The sequence below is a fragment of the Patagioenas fasciata genome, chromosome 7 (genome assembly GCF_037038585.1).
Source record: "Patagioenas fasciata isolate bPatFas1 chromosome 7, bPatFas1.hap1, whole genome shotgun sequence".
Classification (NCBI taxonomy): domain Eukaryota; kingdom Metazoa; phylum Chordata; class Aves; order Columbiformes; family Columbidae; genus Patagioenas; species Patagioenas fasciata.
In genome coordinates, this window is record NC_092526.1 from 39188590 (window position 1) to 39213671 (window position 25082).

General features: G+C 43.0%; 2 protein-coding genes across 7 annotated transcripts in view; one reads left to right on the forward strand and one right to left on the reverse strand.

The window, feature by feature from the left end:
• Positions 1-52: 52 nt before the first annotated feature.
• LOC136103363 (MOB-like protein phocein) lies at positions 53-15473 on the forward strand. Of its 3 annotated transcripts, XM_065841403.2 has the most exons (9): positions 53-302; positions 1760-1924; positions 11387-11449; positions 11909-12009; positions 13003-13045; positions 13283-13369; positions 14007-14086; positions 14487-14598; positions 15086-15473. In XM_065841403.2, exons 1-9 carry the CDS (start codon positions 300-302, stop codon positions 15215-15217), a joined length of 786 nt encoding a protein of 261 aa, XP_065697475.1. In that variant the 5' UTR covers positions 53-299; the 3' UTR covers positions 15218-15473. The 3 variants fall into 3 exon arrangements, with proteins under 3 accessions (XP_065697475.1, XP_065697474.1, XP_065697473.1); XM_065841401.2 differs by lacking the exons at positions 53-302; positions 1760-1924 and adding an exon at positions 9135-9273; XM_065841402.2 differs by lacking the exons at positions 11387-11449; positions 11909-12009; positions 13003-13045; ... (2 more) ...; positions 14487-14598; positions 15086-15473 and adding exons at positions 3229-3318; positions 3841-4195 and having other exon boundaries at positions 103-302.
• Positions 10051-25082, reverse strand: part of RFTN2 (raftlin family member 2) — a 31195-nt gene continuing 16163 nt past the window's right edge. Inside the window, exons 8-10 of one of the 4 annotated variants that reach the window (XM_065841398.2) lie at positions 21509-21587; positions 18275-18548; positions 10051-10739 (exon numbers count right to left, since the gene is read on the reverse strand). In XM_065841398.2, coding sequence (XP_065697470.1) covers positions 18279-18548; positions 21509-21587 — 349 coding nt within the window. In that variant the 3' untranslated portion in view covers positions 10051-10739; positions 18275-18278. The other 3 variants (XM_065841396.2, XM_065841399.2, XM_071811499.1) reach the window with 3 other exon arrangements.

The window sequence follows — 25082 nt, forward strand, 5'->3', positions numbered from 1 at the left end:
TGGAACGCTCATGCTCGCCGGAGGTCAAAGTTGAGCTGAGCTCACTTCCGGGCGGTGCCGGACCGCGGGGGCCGGCGGGCGCTGCGCAGCGCGGGCCGCGGTGCCGGCGGAACCCTCGCACCCCCCGGACACGGGACGGGACCGGAGGACAAAAAAAACCGCGGCGGAATTAAAGCGGAGCGGGACCGAGGCGGGGGGCGGTGCTCCGCCCCGGGGCGGGCCGCGCATGCGCAGCCGCTGACCTTTCTCACGTGTGGCGCGGCGGCCCGGGCACTCGGTGGCGGGAGCGCAGCGGCGACATGGTGAGTGCCCGGGGTGCGCCGGGCCCGCTCCGCTGAGCCCGCCCGCTGGTGGGGGTCTCGCAGGACCCGGGCGGGCCCGCTTCTCGGCCGCGGGCGGGTTGCAACCGGGGCCCGCTGTCAGCCCACTGGCGCGCACGATGTGCCCGTGGGGAGAAGGGCGGGAAGGAGGGAGGTGACGGGCCATCGGCCGTTAGCGGCTCCGCGCTCGGCATCCCCGCCAGGGTCGGGAGCGATAACTCCGTGTCCGCAGCGGTCCGGTTCCGCCGCAAGGTCGCGCAGTCCTTGGGCACGGGCGGTATCGCCGCGGCGGGGGCGGCCGCAGGGGCTCCGGGTTCCGCACGCCGCGGAGCGAGCGGACAAACCGCCCGTGGTGCGGCCGCGACCGCTCGTTCTCTAGACTCTGTAATTGTGCTGGGGAGACCTCACCTGGGCGGCCGGCAGAGCTGCCCTTGTGCTTGCAGGGACGCTCTCTTAGGATCCTGCTGGCGTGCGGAAATAGCGTTTCTTAAAACTTATTGTAAAACGCCTCACTCGTAACTCTGACTGCTTATATCTGCTGACCACACAACACCTCTCTAAAAATTAATTTTAAAAACGATAGTCAGAGCTGTTATCTTTACAGCATCAAAATGATCGGAATTGACAGCCGTTTCGTTTTGTTTTCCATCATTGTGGTAGTAACATTAGTCTGGGGGACACGTCTTCCTTACGCTTCGTTGCTGTTGTAGCTTTGCTTTCCCTCAGTTCTGAGTCCGTGCGTATTGGTGGGTGTCAGGAAAGGGCAGGTGGGCACCAGGGCCACCTTTCAAGCGGGTTTGGCGAGCGCTGGCTCCATGTGGCTTGGCAGGTGGCCATGGCTGTCCTGGGGAATCAAGGCAGTTCCTGACCTCTGCACCTTGGGATTCTGGTACACGGCAGGTAGACACGCTGCTGGTGCTGAAATGCAGCTAGAAACAGTGAGAAATTGAATTAAAAACCCAAAATAAATAGAAAAAAAACCACAGAAGACCCCATAACTCTTAAATAGGATTGAAGCAGTCAAGAGAAAAGTAGACCAGCCTCCTTATATTTAGGGACTTAAACCTAAAGTTTCTTGTAGAGTTGCAGTCTGTAGAAAGCAGCACAAGTAACAGCGTTCTTGCATCAGACTGCAGGAGCTGCGCATCATGGTGTGAAATGCCAGGCTTTGAAAGCACCCAAAAAAGACTGATACAGGGTTCCTGGCCAAGGCTGCTGCTGCTTTACAGCAAAACACTCCACAAATAAAAACGCAGCTGTCCCAAGAGGTCCTTGATCATTGCTACATCTGGTTGTGAACTGCATAATTATAATAACATAATCAAAAATTATGTTCGCCAAACTATAATAATGAAGGGATTGGGATCAACCAGAGGTGTTTTAAACTTGTAATTGCAATCTTGTTGAAATCTTGTTACAATGTACAACTATTTCCACAGGCAGGAAAAGCATTCAGGAAGTTCCTTCCCCTCTTCGATCGCGTTCTGGTGGAACGCTGCGCGGCTGAGACCGTCACCAAAGGAGGCATCATGATTCCAGAGAAAGCCCAAGGGAAGGTGCTCCAGGCAACAGTAGTAGCGGTTGGATCGGGAGCCAGAGGGAAGGTGAATGTCCTGAAGCGTTTTGTCTGGGTAGAATTCGTAATGGTGTGGTGGTGGCTGGAATATTTTCATCGGAAAGGGGTGTTTGCAGTGTAAACGTAGCGATAGCTCACAGAAATGGAGGACGGTGATGGGTGAGGCTGGAAGTGCAGATTCAAAGAGGAGGTGGAAATCCCAGGTTCTCCTGACCGGCTCTGACCTCAGATTCCAGCATTCTCTCATCATTTGTGAAGTGGAAAATACATGCCATTTAAAAATCTATATTATTTATTGATCTTTATAAGCAGCTTTAAACAGTATTGGCGTGGGGTTTTTTTGTTTTTTCAGTTTTAAATACCTAAGCAGTGTTTTGGGGGATATCTTGTTTCATCACTTAGCCAAAATCTGGAAGGACCATCAGCTTTTTGTGTTAACACGTGTTCTGTGACTTCCACGCAGGGTGTCATCCCAGGTGGCGTCACTCACTGTCTTGTGCTGTGCAAAATATCATTGTCCATAAGGATTAAGCTTATGGGACAAAAGAAAATGAAGAATCAAAATTAATTAATTTTATACGTTGAATATGCATCTGGGATCATAAAAACAGGCAGTCCTGATGGGTTTCAGCACCAGGGTTTTTTCCCCACCACAGTAGTGTTCAGTTAGTAGCGATAGTGGAAAACAGGTTACATTTCAACTTGGGCATGTTGACTCAGGCTTTTTCTTCACCATGAGTCCCTCCATATGTATCATGCTGGTTTGTGTCAGTATCTGCTTCTTAAAGCTTTGTGTTGTGAAATGGTGCTAATATTTGACTAACATGCTGATAATGTATTTATAATACAGAAACATAATTAAGCTTTATCAGGTATCTCTAAACTGATTTGGCAGCAAGAGCGACAAGTTGATCAAAGTAACCAAGATAGGAAAGTACTTTTAAGTGGCACGTGAAGAAATTAGCCGTGGTTATAGAATATGGAAATGGAGTTTCCCTCTTCATTTTAGAAGGGGGTTTCATAGCCTGCCACTTAATTTCTCACATTAAATCCTATTCAGTGTGTCAAGTGAAGACCTCACAGTTGTATTTACACTTAAAACTAAATGAAAATCAACGATATTCAGAAAACTACTGCAGTTTTACTGCCTAATTATTGCCTGAGAATCACCTGCTGTGCTTCTCTTCCTAGTAAACCTGTATATTCTTGTTTCACTGTACAATGAAAATACAGCGCTGTTGTGAGTTCCTGAATGCTTTATGTGTAGTTTGGAGGACTTTTATTACACCTGTCTAAATTGTGAAAGACTAAGGATTGTTCTTTTTCTTTCAGAATGGTGAGATTCAGCCGGTGAGCGTAAAAGTTGGTGAAAAGGTTTTGCTACCAGAGTACGGTGGCACTAAGATTGTACTAGAAGATAAGGTAGGTTTCCCAACCTTGTGAATGCAAATTAAGCCGGTTCCCAAAACGTCATACTGCCAGTGATAGAGTCTGTAGTTATTTCATCGGGTTCTCAGCATTCAAGAAATGCAGTTGTTGGTATTCAAGTGGGAGCAGCTGACTTGCTACTTCCACCCCTGCTTAAAAGGGAGTAACTGAGGAAATCTCTGGCCTGAACTTCGCTGGGTGGACAAAGTGGCTCCATGTGCCAAGAAAGAGCCCTAAAAGGCTTTGGAATTCCTGGGGGTATCCTTGCTGTTGACAGGAAGAGTTTGCAGAATTGTCTTCTAACAGCTCTTGCACCTCCTGCTACTAAAAATAGTAACTAGGTAGATTTCCCAAAAGATATCTTATGAATGAAATAAAAGTCGAGTGAAGAAGTAGAGCTCACATTGGTTAGCTCATTTTGATCTTGTACTTTGTGACTGGTAGCCCTGACTTCGGAACAAGACCATATTTGCAAAACAACTGATGTGACGCTACTAATGTTTCTTTTCTTTGCAGGACTACTACCTGTTTAGAGATGGCGACATTCTTGGGAAATACGTGGACTAAACTTGTTGCAGTATCAGTTGTCCATTCCACTATAATGCTGAAATTTTTCTTTCATCATGTAAATAATGTCCTTTATTTTATAATAAGCAGGCATTGAGTCTCTGAAATAACTTGCGATCTCACTGTAATGATGGAACACAAATAAAAACATGTACAGTCAGAAATGAGTTGCTCTTGCCTGAGTTCCATTGAACAGTGACATTCGGATGACTGCCAACCAGCCTTAATTATTCCAAACAACATCATTTTATATCCTTCTCTGTACTGAGATTGTAAAGGTCTTTACAATAAACGTCTAAAACTATTCTGCTTCAGTTTCTGCTGTTGCTCAGTGAAACCGAGTCTCAGTTGTACCATGAACTAATCACTCTGAATCACAATTCAGCTGCATTACGACATTTTCCTTAAGCTTGTATGAAGTTGGGAGGTAAGTTTGAAATGTTACCACACAGATGCAGCGGTGAAGGGGAATTCAGCTCGCTCTCTTGTGCATGGAGCTTTATCTTAGGGTCACACGGGTTTTTGAACTTCTGTCTCAGCACAATCTAAGGCACAGGTACGCTGCAAGGGGGTGCGCACAAACCCCTGCCACAACCGCCTGCAAAGAGGGGGGTGCTGGCAACACCTCTGCTACAACAAAATCAGCCAGGTCAGAGATGAAGCAGATAAGAATGATAATGCTTTTTCTTACAAAACCAAATATCTTCCCTTCAGATGTTTATCAGACAGAATTGATCTTAAAGCAAGTTTCATTCCTGATTACTATATTATCTCACACCAGATCTCCAGCTTTCCCAAATTTAGTAGAGAGCTGATACGTCAAATTGTATTTCCTTTATCCTTAATGCAACATTTGTAAATAGCGAGGCATTTACTTAAGTAATGCTGAAGCAATCAAATCTGCATATTTCTAATTTCCCCCATCTTGCCTTGGAAAAGGACTCAAGGTTGTTCATGTTCCTAATGATGCCTTCAGTTGGTATGCATACGTAGATCCAGCACATACATAGATTTATGCATACATAGATCCAGCACAGTGTAAGAATATGCACTGCCTTAAAATGTTTTGATGTAGACTGATGTGAAATAAATCAGTATATGGCTTATTACTACTGAAACTTTAAGCAGTACTTCTTTCTCATTACGTTCAAGCTGTTAGGAAATCAACATTGCCAGACACACTAGAGGCCTTATTCTGGGTGTATTTTTCAAGGCTTGAGTAGCTGCAGGGGGGAGGTACTTGAGCTTTGACATACTCTGAAATGTATATACTCTGTGTTTTCTGCCAGGGCAGCTGTAAGTCCCTCTGCTCAACAGAAATGTCAGCACAGCCCTGGGCTGGAGCCACTTTCTTCCCTAGATGCCAATTAGCTCTTCCTGACAATCTTGTCTGTAATGGCTCCTGCTCCCCACAGCTGCTGGTTACCACCTGTTGCCTTTGCAGCTGTAGGCAAACCAGCAAAAGTTACACCCTGCAGGTGGTTAAGCTCCTACTGAACTATTCCTAACAGGGAAGATGCCAAATTAAAAATACAGGTTTTAGTTTAGAAGGTCTGCTTCTTGAAATCCACCCTATGGTAGTTTTACTTTAGGAACTAGTTACAGCAGTGCACATTACAGCTGAAACAAGCTTGTCATGAAAGTATCAGAAAAGACGATTGTGCAATGAAACCAACTAATTGAGAAGCCTTATCTTGCAGTGGAGCAAGCATGCCTGCAGCTTCTATGATAAGGCAGGTACTGTGGGGTAGGCACATACCAAAGACAGAAGGTATTCAACATATTCACAAACTACTTGAGGAAACAAGACCACATCTCACTGAGAAAAGCATGGAGGAGGAAGCAGCTCCCAGCATTTCAGCATTTCTTTCAATCATATCTTTTAGAAACACATTTTACACAGGATCTCCACTCACAGCAAATAATTTCTACAGTGCTCATTTATGAGGAGCCACTACAACCCATGTGGGTGCGACCCAAGGGCAGGTGACCCAACAGCAGCACACACCCCATTACTATTATACTTGCCCCAGCTTTGTATCGTGCTTATTTAATAAAATACTTACCATGGCGATATCTACAAGTGTTTACATAACTGATTGAAACCAAAAGTCACATTGTCCTGAAAACTTTCATGGAAATAAGTAATTTATGGATGGGGGGAAGCATTCCTAGGCTCAAATGGAGGACACGCTTGAGCATCTGATGGATCGGCAGACAGAACATTTTATTCTTGCCCCATGAGGCTATCGCTGCAAGCAAGGACAAAGTGATCCCTCTGCTCTTACTGGTTTTAGTCCACAACCACGTGCCAAACTCTATAACCCCTAGATGCTGTAGGGGAGGACAGAATCAATCACAAATGCTCTTTTTGCTGTGTGAAATTACTGTTGATCAGATTTTGTTTAAACCCACTCCCCCCCACCCTTGAAATCCAATATAACAAAAATAACGAGCAGCATCCAGGAACACGAAATTAATTATCAAGGGGCAACATGGGACACCTACAGACTTCAACATCTTCATCAAGATTTTTGCAGATTCCTTTTTCTGCAAACCTGCGACCCAGTTGCATTATGAACTAACAGATACGGCCTTCTCTGAGAGCCAGATTTATTTGCATTCTTCAAGTAAGATGGCCATGAAATACAAGTCAGGGACAAAGGGAAATGTCAAATCCCCAGCTCCTCTGTGCTTGAGATATCAGTTAAACCTTGAAAATGACGATAGAAGAAGAACAAACAAACAAGCTGCTGAATTTTAAAGGACTTTAACAGCTAGAGTTGCTTTTATTTTGAGTCTGGCTAATTATAATATCAATCTCATAAAAAATTACTGTTGCATTACAGCTGATCTAACAAAGTAATAGGGCATTAGTACCCTTTGTTCTCATGCACCCATTTCTCCTAATGTTATTAACCTTTTTCATGGTTTCTTACCTTACGCCATAAGTTATCCATAAGTTTAGATATAAGTTAACCATAAGTTATCGCCATGTGACTGGAAGAGCCAACATCTCTGGGGCAGGAATGCTGACCACCGGTAAAATAGTAACTAATGCAAAGTGAACTCTGGTGCCTAAAGTTCGGAATTCCACCTCCACGTTACAGTGTAACATGAAGGGAGCTGCCCCTGCTGCCACTATAACCTGGTCAGAGGTGACCCCGTTACCTGTTTCTCATCGGTGGCACATTCTCCAGCTTGCAGCTCTAACTTGGCATGCAGAACAAGGCTGGATCTTGGTCATGATGCTGCCCAGGCAACACAAGTATTCAAAATGCACTTTGCTTTCTGATGGGAAAACTCAATTAGAATTTTTTTTCAATACAGAATGTTTCACATACTCTTAAGTCTCATAGGGTGGAAGGAAGAGGTTTTAAGCACATGTTATTTAGAGCAAATGAACTGAGTGAGGGGGGGAATCACACCTAAAATTTGCTGTAATGCAGCGGAAGTAGGGGCAGCATCAGGTACCAGCGTTCTCCACCTGTCAGGAAACACCACACAACAGCAACCATTTATTTACTGATGGCATAAGGGGAGGTATCTCATCTCTACCACCATTCTTGCTCACCGACAGAAGCAATTCACCTTTCCTTACCTATCAGTACAGATACTCCCTCCTACCACCTGTTCTCTAGAAACAGAGCAGCTTCCAAATGACTTTCTTCTCATTTATCCTGCAGAAGTAACATGAGCCACTCTAGTCTTCCAAAACGGCTCTTTGCTTGTAACACAGACCCATTTTTCAGCCAACTACAGGCTAACAGTGCCTTTTTAATGCATTCTTCTCAAATACAGTCAATATGTGACTAGGTAAACCGTGAAACCCAAGCTAACTCTGTTTTACATTAGCACAGCAGTCTGTGACCTCTGCACACCAAACACGCAAGTTTGTCAGTAATGCCTTTGAAGACCTAGAACGGCTTCATATTTACTTTGTTTGAAGTATTTAGCCCCCCCAATATATAAATTTTAAAATTCATTATTCTTAGCATTAACAACTATGTATCTTAAATATTGGACTTGAATTTAAATTTATGGGTTACACTGTACCAAATGGTTTACACTGTACAAAATTTCACTGTACAAAATTTCATAGACTCAGTTGTGTTGTGCAGAGACTTGTTATGCAGAGCAAGTGAGGACTGACCTCGCAGGAGCACACACAGAGTCAGGTGCTGATGAAACGGGGTGAAATCTGAAGAAAGCGTTTTTTCTACAACCAGTCAGCTCCTTAATCTCTGGAGACTTCACAAAACCGACACCTCAGCTCATGGCTACAGCCCTGTTGTGAAACCGGCCTCACCGTGCAGCTCAGGCTTCCTCAGGCAGGCACTGAGTGACCTGGACAGAATCACAGAATTGGTTTGGTTGGAAGAGACCCTTGAGATCACAGAATCCCAGAATGTCAGGGGTTGGAAGGGACCTGGAAAGCTCATCCACTGCAATCCCCCCATGGAGCAGGAACACCCAGATAAGGTTACACAGGAAGGTGTCCAGGTGGGTCTGAATGTCTGCAGAGAAGGAGACTCCACAACCTCCCTGGGCAGCCTGGGCCAGGCTCTGCCACCCTCACCAGGAAGAAGTTTCTTCTCATATTTAAGTGGAACCTCCTGTGTTCCAGTTTGAACCCATTGCCCCTTGTCCTGTCACTGGTTGTCACCGAGAAGAGCCTGGCTCCCTCCTCCTGACACTCCCCCTTTCCATACTGATCCCCATGAATGAGTCCCCCCTCAGTCTCCTCCAGCTCCAGAGCCTCAGCTCCCTCAGCCTTTCCTCACACGGGAGATGCTCCACTCACTCCCTTCAGCATCTTCGTGTCCAAACCATAAACATAAATCTAGCACTGCCCCATGTCCCTGAGAACCTCATGTCCGTCTGTCCAATCCTCCAGGGATGGTGACTCCAGCACTGCCCTGGGCAGCCTGTTCCAATGCCCCACAGCCCTTTGGGGAAGAAGTTGTTCCCAATTTTCAACCTCAGCCTCCCATGGTGCAACTTGAGGCTACTGAACGCGGCAAGGACCACCACTGACATCCTCAGGAGTGTGAGGTGGTGGAGGAGGAGGAGGAGGAGGAGGAGGAGGAGGAGGAGGAGGAGGAGGAGGAGGAGGAGGAGGATGAAGGCCCCGCTCACCTCCCCGCTCAGGCCACCCCCTCACGGCTTCTCTCGCGAGAATTCCCGCCGACTGGCCGTTCCCGCCCCTCGCCGCGCAGCCGCCGTGGCTGTTCCGCCCAGCACCGCCCCCTCCCCCCGCCCGCGCCCGTTCCTCCGCCCCACCCGGCGCCGCCGCATCCGGGTCCTGGCGCCGCTGTCACTATGGTCATGGCGGAGGGGACGGCAGTGCTGCGGCGGAACCGGCCGGGCACCAAGGCCCAGGTGAGGCGCCGCCACCGCGAGGCCCGCGGCCGCATCGCTGGCGGGGACGGGCAGCGCCGCCAACGAGGCGCCGGGCCCGGCTGGCGCTCAGGGCCTCGCCGCGGGGCCCGCCGGGCCTACCGGGGCCCGGAGCTGCGGGCCCGCTCCCGGGGGCGCTTTGTTCCCCGGCCGGGCTGGGCGGAGGGGTCGGCGGGAGGCGAGCGGGGCGGGTGCTGCTGTTCCAAACCCCAACACACCGAGCGTCTGATACGGTTGTGGGAAAACGCGTCTCTTTCCTCCTTCGTCATAACGTGCTGAGGTAAAATTGTCACACGACCCTGCAAACCAGCTCGTTCCCTACATCTCATCTCTGAAGGAAACGGAACACAATTCTTTTAACTTGTTTCAAGCTTGGGTTCAAGTGGGTTTTCAAGTCTTGGGTTTGTGTACAACTTCCCTGCTTCTTTTTTCCCCCTCCCTCTTCCTTTTTTATGTCAAAGACCTAATCTTCTGTGATCTTTTAATCAAAGAAACAAATTTGCACGCTGACAAGTAAAAATATGATTAAATGCACGTAAAACTAAAAGCAAGGCCTTTCATGACATGGTGGTGTGGGAAAACGCGTCTCTTTCCTCCTTCGTCATAACGTGCTGAGGTAAAATTGTTACGCGACCCTGTAAATCAACTCTTTCATCTGATCTGTGAAGGAAACGGAACAAAATTCTCTTCACTTTTTTCAAGCAACTGAGCATCAATGTAACAAAAGTCTTGGAATCGATGCTCTTCTCAAAAATTAGGTTGTTTTTTTTTTTCCAAGGAATCTTGAGTTATTGCATTAATACAAGTAGCCTTAAGGTGCTAAGAAAAAGCTTCCAAAAAGTAAGCTCAGTTATTGAATAGAATCAAAGCAATCTCTGACTAATATCCTGATATTAGTATCCTAATATCTCTGACATGTGGCAGATAGCCCACACATAGGGTTTGGTTTTGTTTTCTGTTGTTATTTGTTACATAACACCAAAATAAGATGAGAATACACGGTAGTTTATGAAAAATATCTTTGAAAAAAAAATTGTAGACTTATTTCACAATTCCAGTAATGCAGCAATTGCATTTCATTGTAATACACTGGGGAACAGGCAATAACAGCCATTGTGTGCCTGCTATTTGGGGTATTCTCACAAACAGTAAGCTGGCCATACACCCACATTTCTCAAATATTCTGAAGTTCATGCAGGTTTAAGAATTTTGCGTAGAGCGATTCAATCAACATATTCTTTTGTGGCTGCGTTTAATTTTTTGGATGACACCACGGTATAGCTACCCAGTATGTAAATACAATTACTTAACGCTGTTTCAACACGGGATATCCACTCCTTTCTCCAGAGATGACTGTTCGCTCAGGAACAGATTGCGAAGCTTTGCAGTCGGAACATTTTCATTGAGTCACCGCGTCTGCTGGGACGGCTGTGGGAGGCTGCTGTGCTCTGGAGAAAAGAGGGAGTAGCACTAAATTTTAGCTGTGAAAAATGCAAAGTAAGGAAGTGCACACATCTGGGTGAATTGCCGCAGAACTCTGCAGTGCAGCTCGTCAGAGGTGAAACTCCAGGAGGGTTTTACCACCAATAACCAGCACCGATAACCATCCGCTTACACAGCATCGCCGACCGCACCGTGGTACCGAGTCCAACCAGCTCGTTACGTTATCTCAGTTTAGAGATGATGTCCTCCGTGGTGTGTTATTACTAGAACATCCTGGGATTTTTAATTTGATAATAATTATATAACGCTGCTTTCTACAGACCTCAGTTCATCCCCAGTCTTACACAGTCCGACATGTAAAATGTGCGCTGCACACAAATATTTCATTTAAAAATAGGTGTTATAGTGAGATCTTCTATTATTTCAAGATGTTCATTTCAAGATGTTCTACTATTGTGACTTTAGGAGCACAAGTCACATTTCGCCCCATTCTTGCCAAGGCTGTGCTGCCTCTGTTAAGATGTAGCTTCTTGGAATTGTATAAACTACCCCTACATCTATTTTCCTGTATGTTCAAGCTTACTGTGGGTTGTGCGTATTTCTTCCTCCCCCTCTATTTTTGTTGAATTGATTTAAACTTGTTTTTTAACAGGATTTCTACAATTGGCCTGATGAGTCCTTTGAAGAAATGGACAGTACATTGGCGGTTCAGCAGGTATTCTTACTTATGGGAAATGTTCAGTTTCACAGGGAACAGGGTATGCTATTTAATCTGCTTAGAATTATTACTGCAACAGAGTGAGTTTCATAAGTATACATAGACTAAAAAATAGTCATTTTTAATTGTGCACGCAGAAATAACTAGAATTCCTATGTCTGGTTTAAACAAATCAGATGTAAGCAAATGGTGGGGTTTCCTGCACGGTTTTGTTTTGAGAAGATGTTGTAAAAAAGCTGTAAAACTTACTCATTCTTTCACCTTTTCAAATGGATTAAAGGCATTTTTCAGATCTGGCAGTTTTTTTAAATACCAGTTTTTTACCCTGCCCATCTACTCTGTAACTTTTTAGTCCCTCAGTCACTTCTGAAGTAAAAAGTCCCTCAAAGATGCGATGTCCTAAATATACTTACTGTAATTGCAACAAGATCTGGATGTCTCTTCCCCCCGTCCTAGTATATTCAGCAGAACATAAGGGCAGACTGTTCCAACATTGACAAGATCCTCGAGCCTCCGGAAGGGCAGGATGAAGGCGTATGGAAGTATGAACATTTAAGGTAAGAATCCAGTTTTTTGTCAAAAGAGTGTCCCAGTTCTAAGCTTTGCTCATTGACAGCAGTAATGAGCCATTTTGAGTAGGAGAGATCAAAAGTAACTTACATGAAACTTGGTATTTCTACTATTAAATGTTGTTATACTTTGGTATGATTTTCTGAATTCCTTGTTCTTTCTAAAGATTTACGATGCCCTCTTATCTAGTTTTTGATGGTTTTTAAGAAAATGTTTGTACCTCGCTTAAAAAGTTGTACTGGCAGGTTTTGAACATTAAAATATAGTCGTGAATTTCCATAGTGCTTCCTCTAAGTATCATCAGTTCATCTTAGAGCTCATTTTCTAGTTGTAGGGAAACACACACAACTTTTTGTCCTCTGTTTCACGCGGTATAAAAAAGACATTCAGCCTGGGTAGTTTGTGTCTGACAGCGTTTTTCGGTTGTAGTGTAGGTTTACACCCTGTTAATACATACGTAGTAATCCTTTTTTTTTCGTGGCGTTACTTTAGTATCCTTGTGTCCTGATTTTTTTTCCTTAAAGTGTGTTTTATACATGTGTGTAACTATCAAATTCAGGAATAAGAGCAGTTCGAAGCTACCCCTAGATTTATGTATCCTGATTTTTTTCCTCCCGTTTTCTTTTTCTCTGCCCTGGTCTGGAATAGTTCAAATAGATACAGAGAATCCTCAAAAGAACAGAAAATGTATACGTACAATTGCAAAAGACACATTTTAAGAATCATTTAGTTGTTAAGCCTCTACTGTCAGGTAAGAATTAGTATATAATTTGTTTACTGACAGCAGCTGAAGTTATTTGATGGTATCTCCAAGTATGGTTGTTTTCATGTTCTGGTGTATTTTTTCCACTTCACCAGAACCATTTCCAAAACCCCTGAGATCTGTGAAGGTCAGAATGTATAATCTCGTTTTGTATTAGATGTTTCCAGTAGGAAAACAAGTTGTTGGTTTTGATGCTGTTGTTTTCCAACTCTTTCAGACAATTCTGCCTGGAGCTCAATGGACTGGCTGTCAAGCTCCAGGTAATCCTTTCCTCGATATTTTTATGTTGTATCGGGGTAGAGACTTTTTTGTATTGTAAAACGCAGAGTTTTGCAGAACTACTTCTCAATTTATCCACGTAGCCTTAAGCAGTGGTTTGATGTAAGAGCTTTTTAGGGTTTTAAAGACCTTTTTGGGGGAGGATGGGACAAGAAAGCGATTGGAAAAGATCAGCTCATTTTGGGGTGGTTTCTGTAACCGAACAATTGTTTTAACAGAGCGAATGTCACCCAGACACATGTACTCAGATGACAGCAACTGAACAATGGATTTTTCTTTGTGCAGCTCATAAAACTCCCAAAGAGGTAGGGATAGATTTTGGAAAACTGACCCCGTTGACGTGGGGTTTTATTTCACGGTTCATATGTTCACGGGGAGACGATTAACGCCGGGTTCTTAGGCAAACTGAGGGCTTCTGCAGGTTGAGAATATCACTTGAGGTTTCTTTCTTTCCCATTCTGTTAGTGGTTTATAAAAGAAGGGGATGAGGTGGGATGGAGCTGCTATTTACTGCAGCATTAGAGACTTCGCACTTTGGGTTTTTGGGTAAGGTGCTAATTTAGGCTGTAAAAGAATCTGGCAGCTTGACTATGTGGGAAACAACTTAAGTCTGTGAGGGAACGTTCATCCTTTCAGTGTTCTTCCGGTATGGATTTTATACAGCTTTATTTAAGGACATGAAACTCACTACTTGTGCATAATCACATTTCAATAGTAACTTTTTTCTTGAAATAATGGACGTCAGTTTTGAAACAGAGAAAAGAAATGGCTCAGTTGAGGAAGAAGTGTAGTTACATCTTCAGAGAAGCTGTGTGAAACATGTAGGAATAAAAATGACTCCTGAAGCTAAAAGCATTGGGAAACATAATTAAAATGTTTATCTTTAAACAAGTTATCTGACAATGATGTCACGTATGCACTCGTGCATGTCTGTTTTTGTAGTGTCCTGCTATAGACTACACCAGACACACACTTGATGGAGCTGCGTGTCTCCTGAACAGCAATAAGTATTTCCCCAGCAGGTAAAAATGTTTCCTGTTTGGAGGAGGGAGGGAGGGGGCAGCACCTGAACACTGAACAAAGCACATGGAAATGCAGGATGCATGTTTTATGGACGACTATGGGAAACAGCAGAAACGCTGCAGCATGTGCCACTTGTTGTTGCAGCTACTGTCACTTTAAAGCCAAGGAGGAATTCCTCCTTATTCAAATAATTTGGCATTTTCTGGAGCTGACAGTATGCACCAACACTTTGATTTTCCTTCCAAAAAGCAGCAATTGCAGACACGTACCTGCAACATTTAAGCCTAAATTTCATATGCAGTTATATAGTATGGTTTAACAATCAAAATTCATCTCAACATGTCTCTTGGTGGTTCTTTGGGCAGAGCTGTTCTGTAACCTTTCTCCTGGTGCTTACAGGGTCAGCATAAAGGAATCCTCGGTAGCCAAATTAGGATCAGTGTGCCGAAGGATTTACAGAATATTTTCACATGCTTATTTTCATCACCGGCAGATATTTGATGAATACGAGGTAAGTAGTTTCAGATTCCATCTTGAAAGAGGGGCGTTTACTGAAGTTATAGCTGTGAGGTGACTGTATTACACATTTGCTTGCAGTCCTACCAGAAGTTCTGCCTTCAGGTGAACTATTGATTCGAGTAGAATTGTTCATGAGAAATGCTACATTATACATAGATGTATGAAAAATAATTTATATAATGAGTTTACCCAGTTATGGTGTCCCTGGATTTGGATAAAAGGTCAGAGTTTGTGTACACACAACTCCAGTGCATCTTGAAGATTCCTGAATGTATTCAAGCAGCTGGTATAGTTAACGCTGCTTACGTACATACGGTTCCTGTTTGTATATGTTATGCAAGAGTTAAGGAGGTCTAAGACTTGTACATTTAATGAGGCAATTACATAGAAGCAGGGTTTTTTTAGTATGTTCTCCTCAATTGTTTTAAATATTCCTTCTGCATATATTGTTTCCCCCCCACCCCTCTTTTCATCTCCAGAATGAAACTTTCTTGTGTCACCGGTTCACTAAGTTTGTGATGAAGTATAATCTGATGTCCAAGGATAACCTGATTGTTCCCATTTTGGAAGAAGAGGTGCAGAATTCAGTGTCAGGGGAGAGCGAGGCATGATGGGAAGGGCAGTTCTGAATAGAAACAAACATTAATTATGTACTGTATATATCATTTTAGACACTTCAATCACGTATCCTCATAGCTTTGGTTAGTATACTTTTTGTATGCTGTGTGCATTGCCTTTTAATATGGGAAATACTTTAAGTTATTCATGAGCTGTATATTCATCAACGTGGCACTCATGGTTTTTAAATAAAAGTAGTAGTATCTGTTTATAATGCCTGTTAATAAAATAATTTACAGTTCTCTAAAATTGCTGCTAAACAATCATTGAATCACAATCCTGAAGGTGTGTCTGATCGGGTGGGCAGATGTGAGATGAAGATTTCACAGCAAGCCATTCTGAAATGTAGTAGCAAGATGAAATCTCAGCTCAAAGATTCTCACATTAAAGATAGAATTCTGCAGGAAGCTTCTTGCAATGTAGCTTAGTCCTAATTTAGCTTTTATTTTTTTAAGATTTACTTTTGGATGTGCATATTCCTGTATGTGTATATCCAAATACTAATAGCATCTATAGTATTACTAATACCAAAAGGATAATTTCACGATGCCATTGAACATATATATTCTTGCTATACATCTAACATCCTTTCTAGACTTGTATTTTGTGACCAGCAGAGGTGTGTGGAGCAGGGGACGGGTTCTGTCCTGCTGTTTTCCACCCCACAGGAACGTCAGTGGCTGATAACTGTGCATATTTATGACAACTGCTTATGGATTATACCTCACCTCAGTATTCATGTTACACTACATAATGCACTCGCACAGTCTTTGCTTGTATTCCTAGTAAAAATATTCTAAGTACTTGAAATTTTGGACCTGATTCATCGCAACAGTTAATCATAATTTTAACATACATTAGTTTTTCTTCATTCACCTGAATTATATTCCTTGACAGAAAGATTTGGATTGATGCTTCTGTTCTCTATCAGATGTTTATTTCAGGCTGTGGGTGCAGATTTGCAATAACTGACAATTTCCATGAGTGCTGCTTAATTGTGTTGTGTCTAGAATGATAGAATTCAGCAGACACACTGCTCAGCGTACATGAACGCAAGTCTAAAAGGACGAGCAGTGTTCCCGTGTTCCGTTTTGCATAGCTGTTTTAAGAAGCTGGCTGCTTGGGTCTCTCTTGAGGTCGCCAGGGGCCCTCTTGTATTTCCGTAAGCAGGTCAGAACGGGCTCACTCAGCTCGTTTTTGTAACCTACACTTCATTTTTTAAGTTGTACTTAAATGGAAAGAAGGGAGTCCAGCTATTTTTAATGAGTCTTTGTTTCATAATATACTAAACATGCCTTAAATGCTATTTTTCTTTCTATGAATCAAGCACACCTCAATACAACTGTACCACCTGTATGCAAGGGGAATTCAAACAATGAGAAAATAAGAGAGTGCTTCAACAGCTGTATTCTTCAGCAGCTCGTTTTGTCTCATGTTTTTCATTGTATTTAACTGTCAGCAGGGTAATTGCATGAGATGTTGTCTTAGTCTAAGTAGCTTTAGTTACTGTCTCTACACTGAGCTGTAACTTGCAGTGTAGAGACCAGGTAACTTGATTTTTATAGACATCTTGAAGTTTGTACTGCAGGTAGGAGGCTGGAGGTAGTAAAATGTGTTTAGTTTTGTTCAGGCTGCTGGGCCCAACTCTGCTGTGTGCTGGGGACACACACGCAAACCCACGGAGCTGGTGTCGCTAAGGACGTTTCTTCTGCTAAACTGAAGAAAACGATGTGGTGCTCAGGACTGCGTTAACGTTTTAAACCTCTTTTCTTCCTCTTACGCTTTAAGAGTTTCACTTCAAAACAAAACTGGGGAGGTTTCCATCCTGTCTGTTCTCATTCAGACGTGTACTGTAAAGCTGACTTGCTCTACTAAGCTGATTTTCTATAAGACCTACGTGAAAACACTGCTTGTATTTTACCCTTGCTATTGTTTACGAGTACTGTGTACACACATGTGCCTGAATGGTACCCTCAAACTTCAGTCAGCCTAAGAAAACCATTGATTTGTCTAATAAATATTAACAGGCTTAATTTAGACTCTATATAATAGGGAAATCAAGACTGTCTTTGAATTATATTGTAAAAAAAAAAAAAAAGATATAAAATTAAACTGTTTCTTTATCCATACCACTATATTTGGGTAAGTGATTCTCATTTTTTTCTCCCCTCATAAAAATAAACTGAAATAGCACTAAAGGTTTGTACCACTTCTGCTTGTGCCATAGTCTGTCCATTATTGCCTATGAAGTTTATCAGCATCACTGTGCACCTTTCTGTCAATGTCTCGCAGTGAGTTTCTCAAGCTACTTTTTCATGGACTGGAAGTTCTCTTGCAGGGGTTGAGCGGTTCTTAATTTGCACTCCTGTGTAAACTATGAGTACATCATTATACAAGCTACGTGCTTTTGGCCTAGATGTACCCTGATAAATCCGCATAGGTGAAACTATATTACAGGAGCAAGTGTCTGCCTGCAGCCCTGAGGGTTTTTTGTACACACCAAGTCTGAACGCAGCTTAAATTAACAACACACTAGCCCAAGACTTACATTTCTCCAGGCTTTTCAATTTATGCAAGGAAAGTAAAGTGAAAGTTACATTGAAACTTAAAAACAGACAGTTAAATTTTTGCCCCCGGCAATATTTACAACACGCTTAAAGAAATGCAAAACAACCAAACACACCAAAAACCAGCACACACACACACTCCTCCAGCTTGTGGAAAATACTAAACATCCTCATTCCTTTCTCTCTTACACAATTCAAACTGTTGCTATTCTGCAGCATTTGCTTTCTTGCTTGTCAAAAGCATTAACAAGTTAGCAGAGCACCCAGTCATGTAGCTATTCTATTAAAGAGAGACAGAAAAGCAAATTATTTTGCAGTAGTATTATTACTACAGTAGGATTAACACAGAGAAACAGACAAAAGTACAAAAAGGATCTGGGAAGAGTCATAGGATTATACCAATGTGTTTAAAGTAGTACGATTTAAAACCAAACCGAACATTTGTGTGAATTATGTACATGTCCATCTGATGCAGTTACTTACTTCATCACATACACGTGACCTGAGTGACTCCATCTTCCTGGTCAAATTGTCCATCATCCAGTTCCCTTAACGCTCCATCGCTGGTACTGAACCCTGGAAAACCCGCGTAGTGCGAGGATCCCTCTCTGATCCAACACTGTTTGGGAGCAGACAGGTGAAACTCATCTCCCGGGGGGTCCGTTTCTCCAGGGTGAGAAGCGGCCGTGTCTGATCCGACACTTCTGCTGGAGACTTTGCTTCTTTCCTCCCCAATCACTTGTCTTAAGGATTTCTTCTGAAACACAAGAGGATGTTTACATGTTAGCTTATTTAGGAGGCATGCATGGGTTTAATACAAACTTCATTTTAACATAAGGCAGCATTTAACACTCCGGTTTAAACCTGAGAGACCTTGCGCAGGAAGAACTCGGTGTAAATACAACCTGAGAGTAGCACTGGGATCTCCCGACGTGTTTCTTGCTGAAGTGATGGTTGCCAACATCAAAAACAAAAGACACAGGCCCGAGGAGGAATCCAGGCTCAGCACAGAGCTGCGTTTCGCTGGGTGAAGGACACGAGCGCTCTTTGCCCAAATGCAAACACTTCAAACGCAAAACAGTCCCACACTGGTTTTGCCAGGCTCTGGCTCCCCTTTGCTACATTGCTAGGTTTTTCCTCCAGCCCTTTTGAAACAGTAAAAATAACAGCCCTGTGGCTAAAGGAAATGTTTGTAGGGAAGCCGCGATGGGAGAGATTGGGAAATTAGGGGGGACTAGTGTTGCCTCAGGAGAAACAGAATGAAATAAGCTTTGCCTGGATGCCACAGGAAGAGGATGGAGGAGCCTGCCTGAAAGAGAAAAAAACCCAAACCAAACAATAATGAACAAACCAGAAAAACCTCATGCACTCTGTGGTTCAATCTTAGATTGTAATGCCTATTTTTTTTTAAACTTAAACCATTTTAGATGTTTTAAGTATTCCCATGTTTCAAAAACATCCCAAGTTGTGGACATGAATATTCTTTAAATGGCTTCAATGTAATTTGAACATCACTGAAGAGATACGCAGTACAAATGAAAATAAGGATGTCATGCCCAACAATGCAGAATCACAGGAATCAGATGTTTTTACTGAAGTGTTTGCAAGGGTTTGATAAAATTGTTCAGCTCTGTTGCCAATGTGCAGGGGACATTTTAAATCAATGTATTTATTCAAGTTGCTAGAGCAAAAGGAAATGCTTTCAAATTTCAGGAACTTGTTGTGCACCTGAAATCATTAGTAATGCAAACTCAATGCAAACCTAACATGACATGCCATAGCTGTTACACACTAGTAGCAAATCACTGAATTTAAATTGTAACGAAGGTAATATGCTGTTTGGCAATTCAGACATTTTTGGTAAAAAACCTCAATGAAGTAAAAAGATTTAAAATTTAGGTGAAATAACAACATAATTGGAAAAACAGAAGGACAAATGTCACTCTGCTGAATGTTTCAGCATCGGCCTCAACTACCTATTTATCCCAGGCTAAAATGACCTCAGCATGCTGAAATTTCCTGCTGGAGCAGTAAAACATTCAGTGGTACTGAAGCAGCATATTTAGATACTAAGTTTGTTCAGATTTTTAACAAGGCAATCCTCATGTAAACAGCTACAAATCAGCTATTTCTTGTTTACTTCCAGTATCTTGCTTAAGCCAAAGGTTTCCCATTACAAAGTGAAACAATGATCACAAACCACCGCACCCTTTTATTTGTATAAAGCAAAGCAGCGAAGGTCATTCAACTGCTGCTCGTCTCCCAGCTGCGTGACAATTTAAACTGTGACCATAACGCTTCCTATTTTTAATTTAAAGCACATCTCAAAGATTCAGCAGCTTCTCAGACGGAATGTTTTTACAGAATCCCAGAACATCAGGGGTTCGAAGGGACGTGGAAAGCTCATCCAGTGCAATCCCCCCATGGAGCAGGAACACCCAGCTGAGGTTCCACAGGAAGGTGTCCAGGCGGGTTTGAATGTCTGCAGAGAAGGAGACTCCACAACCTCCCTGGGCAGTCTGGTCCAGTGTTCTGTTACCCTTACTGAGAAGAAGTTCCTTCTCAAATTTAAGTGGAACCTTTTGTGTTCCAGTTTGAACCCATTACCCCTTGTCCTATCACTGGTTGTCACCGAGAAGAGCCTGGCTCCGTCCTTGTGACACTCACCCTTTATATATCTGTAAACATTAATGAGGTCACCACTCAGTCTCCTCTTCTCCAGCTCCAGAGCCACAGCTCCCTCAGCCTTTCCTCACACGGGAGACGCTCCACTGCCTTCAGCATCTTTGTTGCCCTGCGCTGGACTCTCTCCAGCAGTTCCCTGTCCTTATGGAACTGAGGGGCCACAACATTCCAGGTGTGGTCTCCCCAGGGCAGAGTAGAGGGGCAGGAGAACCTCTCTGACCTACTGACCACCCCCTTCTAATCCACCCCAGGTACCATTGGCCTTCCTGGCCACAAGGGCCCAGTGCTGGCTCATGGTCACCCTGCTGTCCCATCCATCATGGGATGTTGTGAAGACTTGGTAAAGTAGGGGCCACCAGTTCATCCTTGTGGCCACAGCAGGGTTTCCTATAGTGCTACACAAGTGCAATATCTGATGTGACCGTGTTGGAGCAGAACACTGTGTCTGCCTGTTACTTAATCCTCCAAGTATTTCCGTACAACCGCTATCGCAGGAGTCTCGCTCAAACAGGACAAGGAGCTGCTGAGGTCTGGCTGCAGGAACTTTAAATCCTGTCTTCCTGTCATACACGTGTTCATGCAGCCACAGCTAAGAGCCCTTCACAGAGCACAGGTGGCACTTGTGTTCTTCTACGAGCGTGAAAATGGATGCTGAGAAGGTCAAAATTAAATGTTCTCTTTTTCATGTGCAACAGGATCCAGGGTTTGAATCAGAACATTTAAGACTTCCTAAAGATTTCTATAGAAATACCTACAGCATAGCCAAGCTCATCCACCTGAGACATGGTGATTTCTTAGCACAAAGCAGGTTTTTAGCATGCCTGTGCTCTTCTCTAGGCCTTAATTTTAAAAAGTATACAGCTGAGAAAAAAAATGAGTTCAGCTGCAAACCCCCCCCCCAAACTTGTTTCAAGTGAAATGCTCTTCCACCTCTTTATTTCACATGAATTTTGAAGACTAGCTTGTTTCTGTACACAACCACTATGTGAAGAACTGATTTGTTTGTATTAGTACCATGAATGCATTACTCACCTCTGGTGTCTGGACAGTGGAATTCCACATAACAGGTCTCTGAAGAAAAACAACCTGCTTTGTGGCCAGGTTTCCTTCACTAAAATTGAAAGAAAATGGTTTCAATATTTTAAAGGCAGTAATAGTCACTGTAACATGTTCATACCTTTCGTAGTCAACTGGAAGTTGTACATGTGCGAGTCCATGAGTGAGGACAGGTTACCAAGCATTAACTGCCTTATTATTCATTCCTAAACAGTTCTATAATCACATTGAAAAAAGAAACAGAAGCATAGTGCTGGGTGAAGATATTGCACATGAAAATTGGCATAAACCAAACATTTTTATTACACAGATAAATGTGAGAAAATTGATTCATGTTTCACGCCTGGGCTAGGACTGATAGACCTGATTTATGTCTAACAACAGGGACTTGCTCCAAGAAAAATCAGGGATTACAACTGTTCCTATGAGATCAGGAAAGCCTGTTAACAGCCTGCCACAGAGGAGCTCTTGGAAAACACCCAAAACACTGCTATTCCCAGTGTACATCCAATAATGGTCAGGGGTGATGGTTTTGAGATGGTGTTTGGCCCCTCACAATGTTCCTGAATTCAGGTCATTGCACATTTCAGCACGTCATCCTTGGATGAGAACAGAACTACCTCAAACTCCAGTTTGGGGGAAATGAGGAGGCAGGAGAACAAACTCATTAGTTCCCTCCAGTTATCAGGGCTTCCTGCTCCCAGAGTCCCCACCTCACTTATCTGCGTTCATTAAAAGAAAACGTGTTACAATTTTATGTCACGACAAGGAAATCAGCAATCCTACAACCTTATTCCACTTGGCCAGCTATCTCTCCCTGCCTCAGCTATGTCTGGTTTGATAATATCAGCTGGGAAATCTCCTGAGCACAGGCCTTGGTGTAGGGAAGAGCCTCCGGCTTATTTTGAAACAGTGTCTGCATTCCTCCAGAGAAAAGAAAAGAACCCCAAACATTAAGATACAGCTTGTACAAATTCTACTAGAGCAGAGAAAGGACGCGATGGCGAGCAGACAAAAAGTAAATTAACAACTTTCTAAGTCTGCACTTATTAAAATGCCACACACGAGAAAGCGGCTACGAGCTTAATTCACAAAGAACTCAATGACAGCGGGATTTCCACAGAATTTAAATGAGGAAAAAGCACTGGGAGCAAAGCGCTCCGTGGCTTCCCTCTCCTCTCCTCGTTCTGCCTGTGCCTCGCAAGCCAGGGCGTTTGGAAAACGGATTGAGTAGACTGTCATGATCAATTCCTAACTCCAAAAATCTGTAGGTTTGCCCTGTATTTGCTTGCAGGGAGGGGAAATAAAGGTCACCACGGAGAAAAGCCGCTGAAGGCTTTTCCTGGCTCTTCTTCCAAGAGCGATGAGGAGCAACAGAGACTCTATTGTTAAAATACCAGCAATTTCCTTGTCTGTGTCCTCTTATTATACGTACATAGTTAATAAGGCCCTCAAAACAACCATCGAGCTGAAAGCTTCTGCCAATGGCTCTGATGCTTACAGGAACATTTTATACACCAAGCCCTTAAAATTCAGGTTAGACCAAGTTTTCTGAAACATGAATAAAAGGAGCAGGGTAATGAATTATTTTTAACCTTTCTTTTTTCCCTCCCTCCTCAAAATAAAGTTTTGCCCTCCTTTGGAACTGCACAGCATGTAGACTTGCAGTAGTTATGAGACAGACAGCAGCTTCAGGTAAGTCTCCCGGCTTAAAGGTTGTGTTTAATGAAATAAAAATATTAAAAATACTTAGGAAATTTAGACCAAACACATATTAAATTCTACAAACTCATGATAATGAGTAACTAAGTTACTGACCAAGTATTCTCCAAGGTATTGTGTTTATCCCCCAGTCACCAGATTTAACTCCTAAAAGGACTATTAATTTCATAGCTTCTGAACTTGGCTTTAATTACTGTCAAATTCTTACCTTGCTAACATTTACCTAGTTGTACATAATGCTGAAGGCTCTTTGGGTCACTAATATATTATTTGAGAGTCTTTCTTATATCCATTTTTGCTCAAAAACAATTCTATAGCGACTGCTGACAACATTTAAATACCCAAGGTATGTATAGCATAGATACAGCAAGGCTTCCATCATAGGCACATTTTTTTCATACCCCTGGAAAAAGAGTATCACTGAGAGAAGAGGGGAACTTCTGTGGGATTTGTACTGTGCTGATCAACAGAAAACCCCCCGAAAAACCAAAATGAAACCAACCTCAAACCCCACAGTGATTAAAAAAAGGAACATTTCAGTGCACGACAACCCTGTCATAGCCCAGAACCTGTTGGTCGCACTGTTCTGTGCAGACACACCGTGGCCACAATGACGGGGAACAGATCAGATTGGGTGAAGATTTGCAATAAATTAGGAGAAGAGGAAAACAGAGATTAAGCAAAATATAAAGGTGAATAAAAACGGAGAGCAGGCTGCCCTGCTAGCATCTTTTATTCTAAAATAGCATTTTCTTTATAAACTTTGCCCAAATTATTTTTTAAATAAATACGACGATACGAACACGACAGATCATCCTCAAGCTTTGCTCATTTTGTTTGTTCGGTGTTTCTGAAGCCTGTTAATATTCAAGGCTGGGTTTTGAGGTCAGAGTCCCCAGTCTGGGAAAAGAACAGCTGTTGAGCAGCACCGAGTGTCCTCTTTATTGAGCCATTTCACTTGCATTCCTGGGATAACCCACCACTGCGGTCATGGCATCTTTCCCATCAGACACACAGTAACCATCCAGGAATTTCTTCTCCTTAAATACCAACATTGAGGCCTAAAAATAGTATTTATCATTCACTACTTAGCCTACCAGGATAGAAACACAGTCTTTTTTGGACTCTTAAGGATTCTTAATTCCTAATTAGGAATTCTTGTTCATCAGCTTTTAAAAAAAATGGAATAGCTGTATATTAGACACATAACAGGCACACACAACTTGATTCATCCTTTTTCTTCTAAAAGTATCTCATGACCCACATGAGGACAACAAGTATTAGGTAATTCATGCAGAGATCCACCCAGCCCTTCAGCCCAGGGAGCAAATGCTTTTTATCAGTCTGAATTATTCTAGAGTTGATACGAAACGAATCCTATTTCAGATTTGGCCAGGTTACAACCCTGTTTTGTGTGATCACAGCTATTAGTGGGCTGGTTGTGGCACATGCTGCTTCAGACACTTAGTGCAACTTCAGTCTCTTGCTGGTATATTCCCTTCTTACTGGTTGGAGGAACAGGCCCAGTTTAATGCAACTGGTTTGGCCTCCCCAGTGGCCAGGACAGGAGATGGTCACTGTCCTGGTCCTGCTGGCCACACTTACACATTTCAACTACTTTCTCTGAAGAAATGAATTAAAGAATAACCATTTTGTTTCACGCTCAAAACTGCTTCCCTCTGGAGCACAAGCCTCACAAGTTCAGAATTTCATAACAAAGCAAAACATACACAGATCCTTAAAAAAAAAAAGCAGAACATGCCATATTGTTTTACCACAATTTCTTCTTCGTGTTTAACCACTTGGGAAAAATCAACTATTGAAAGAA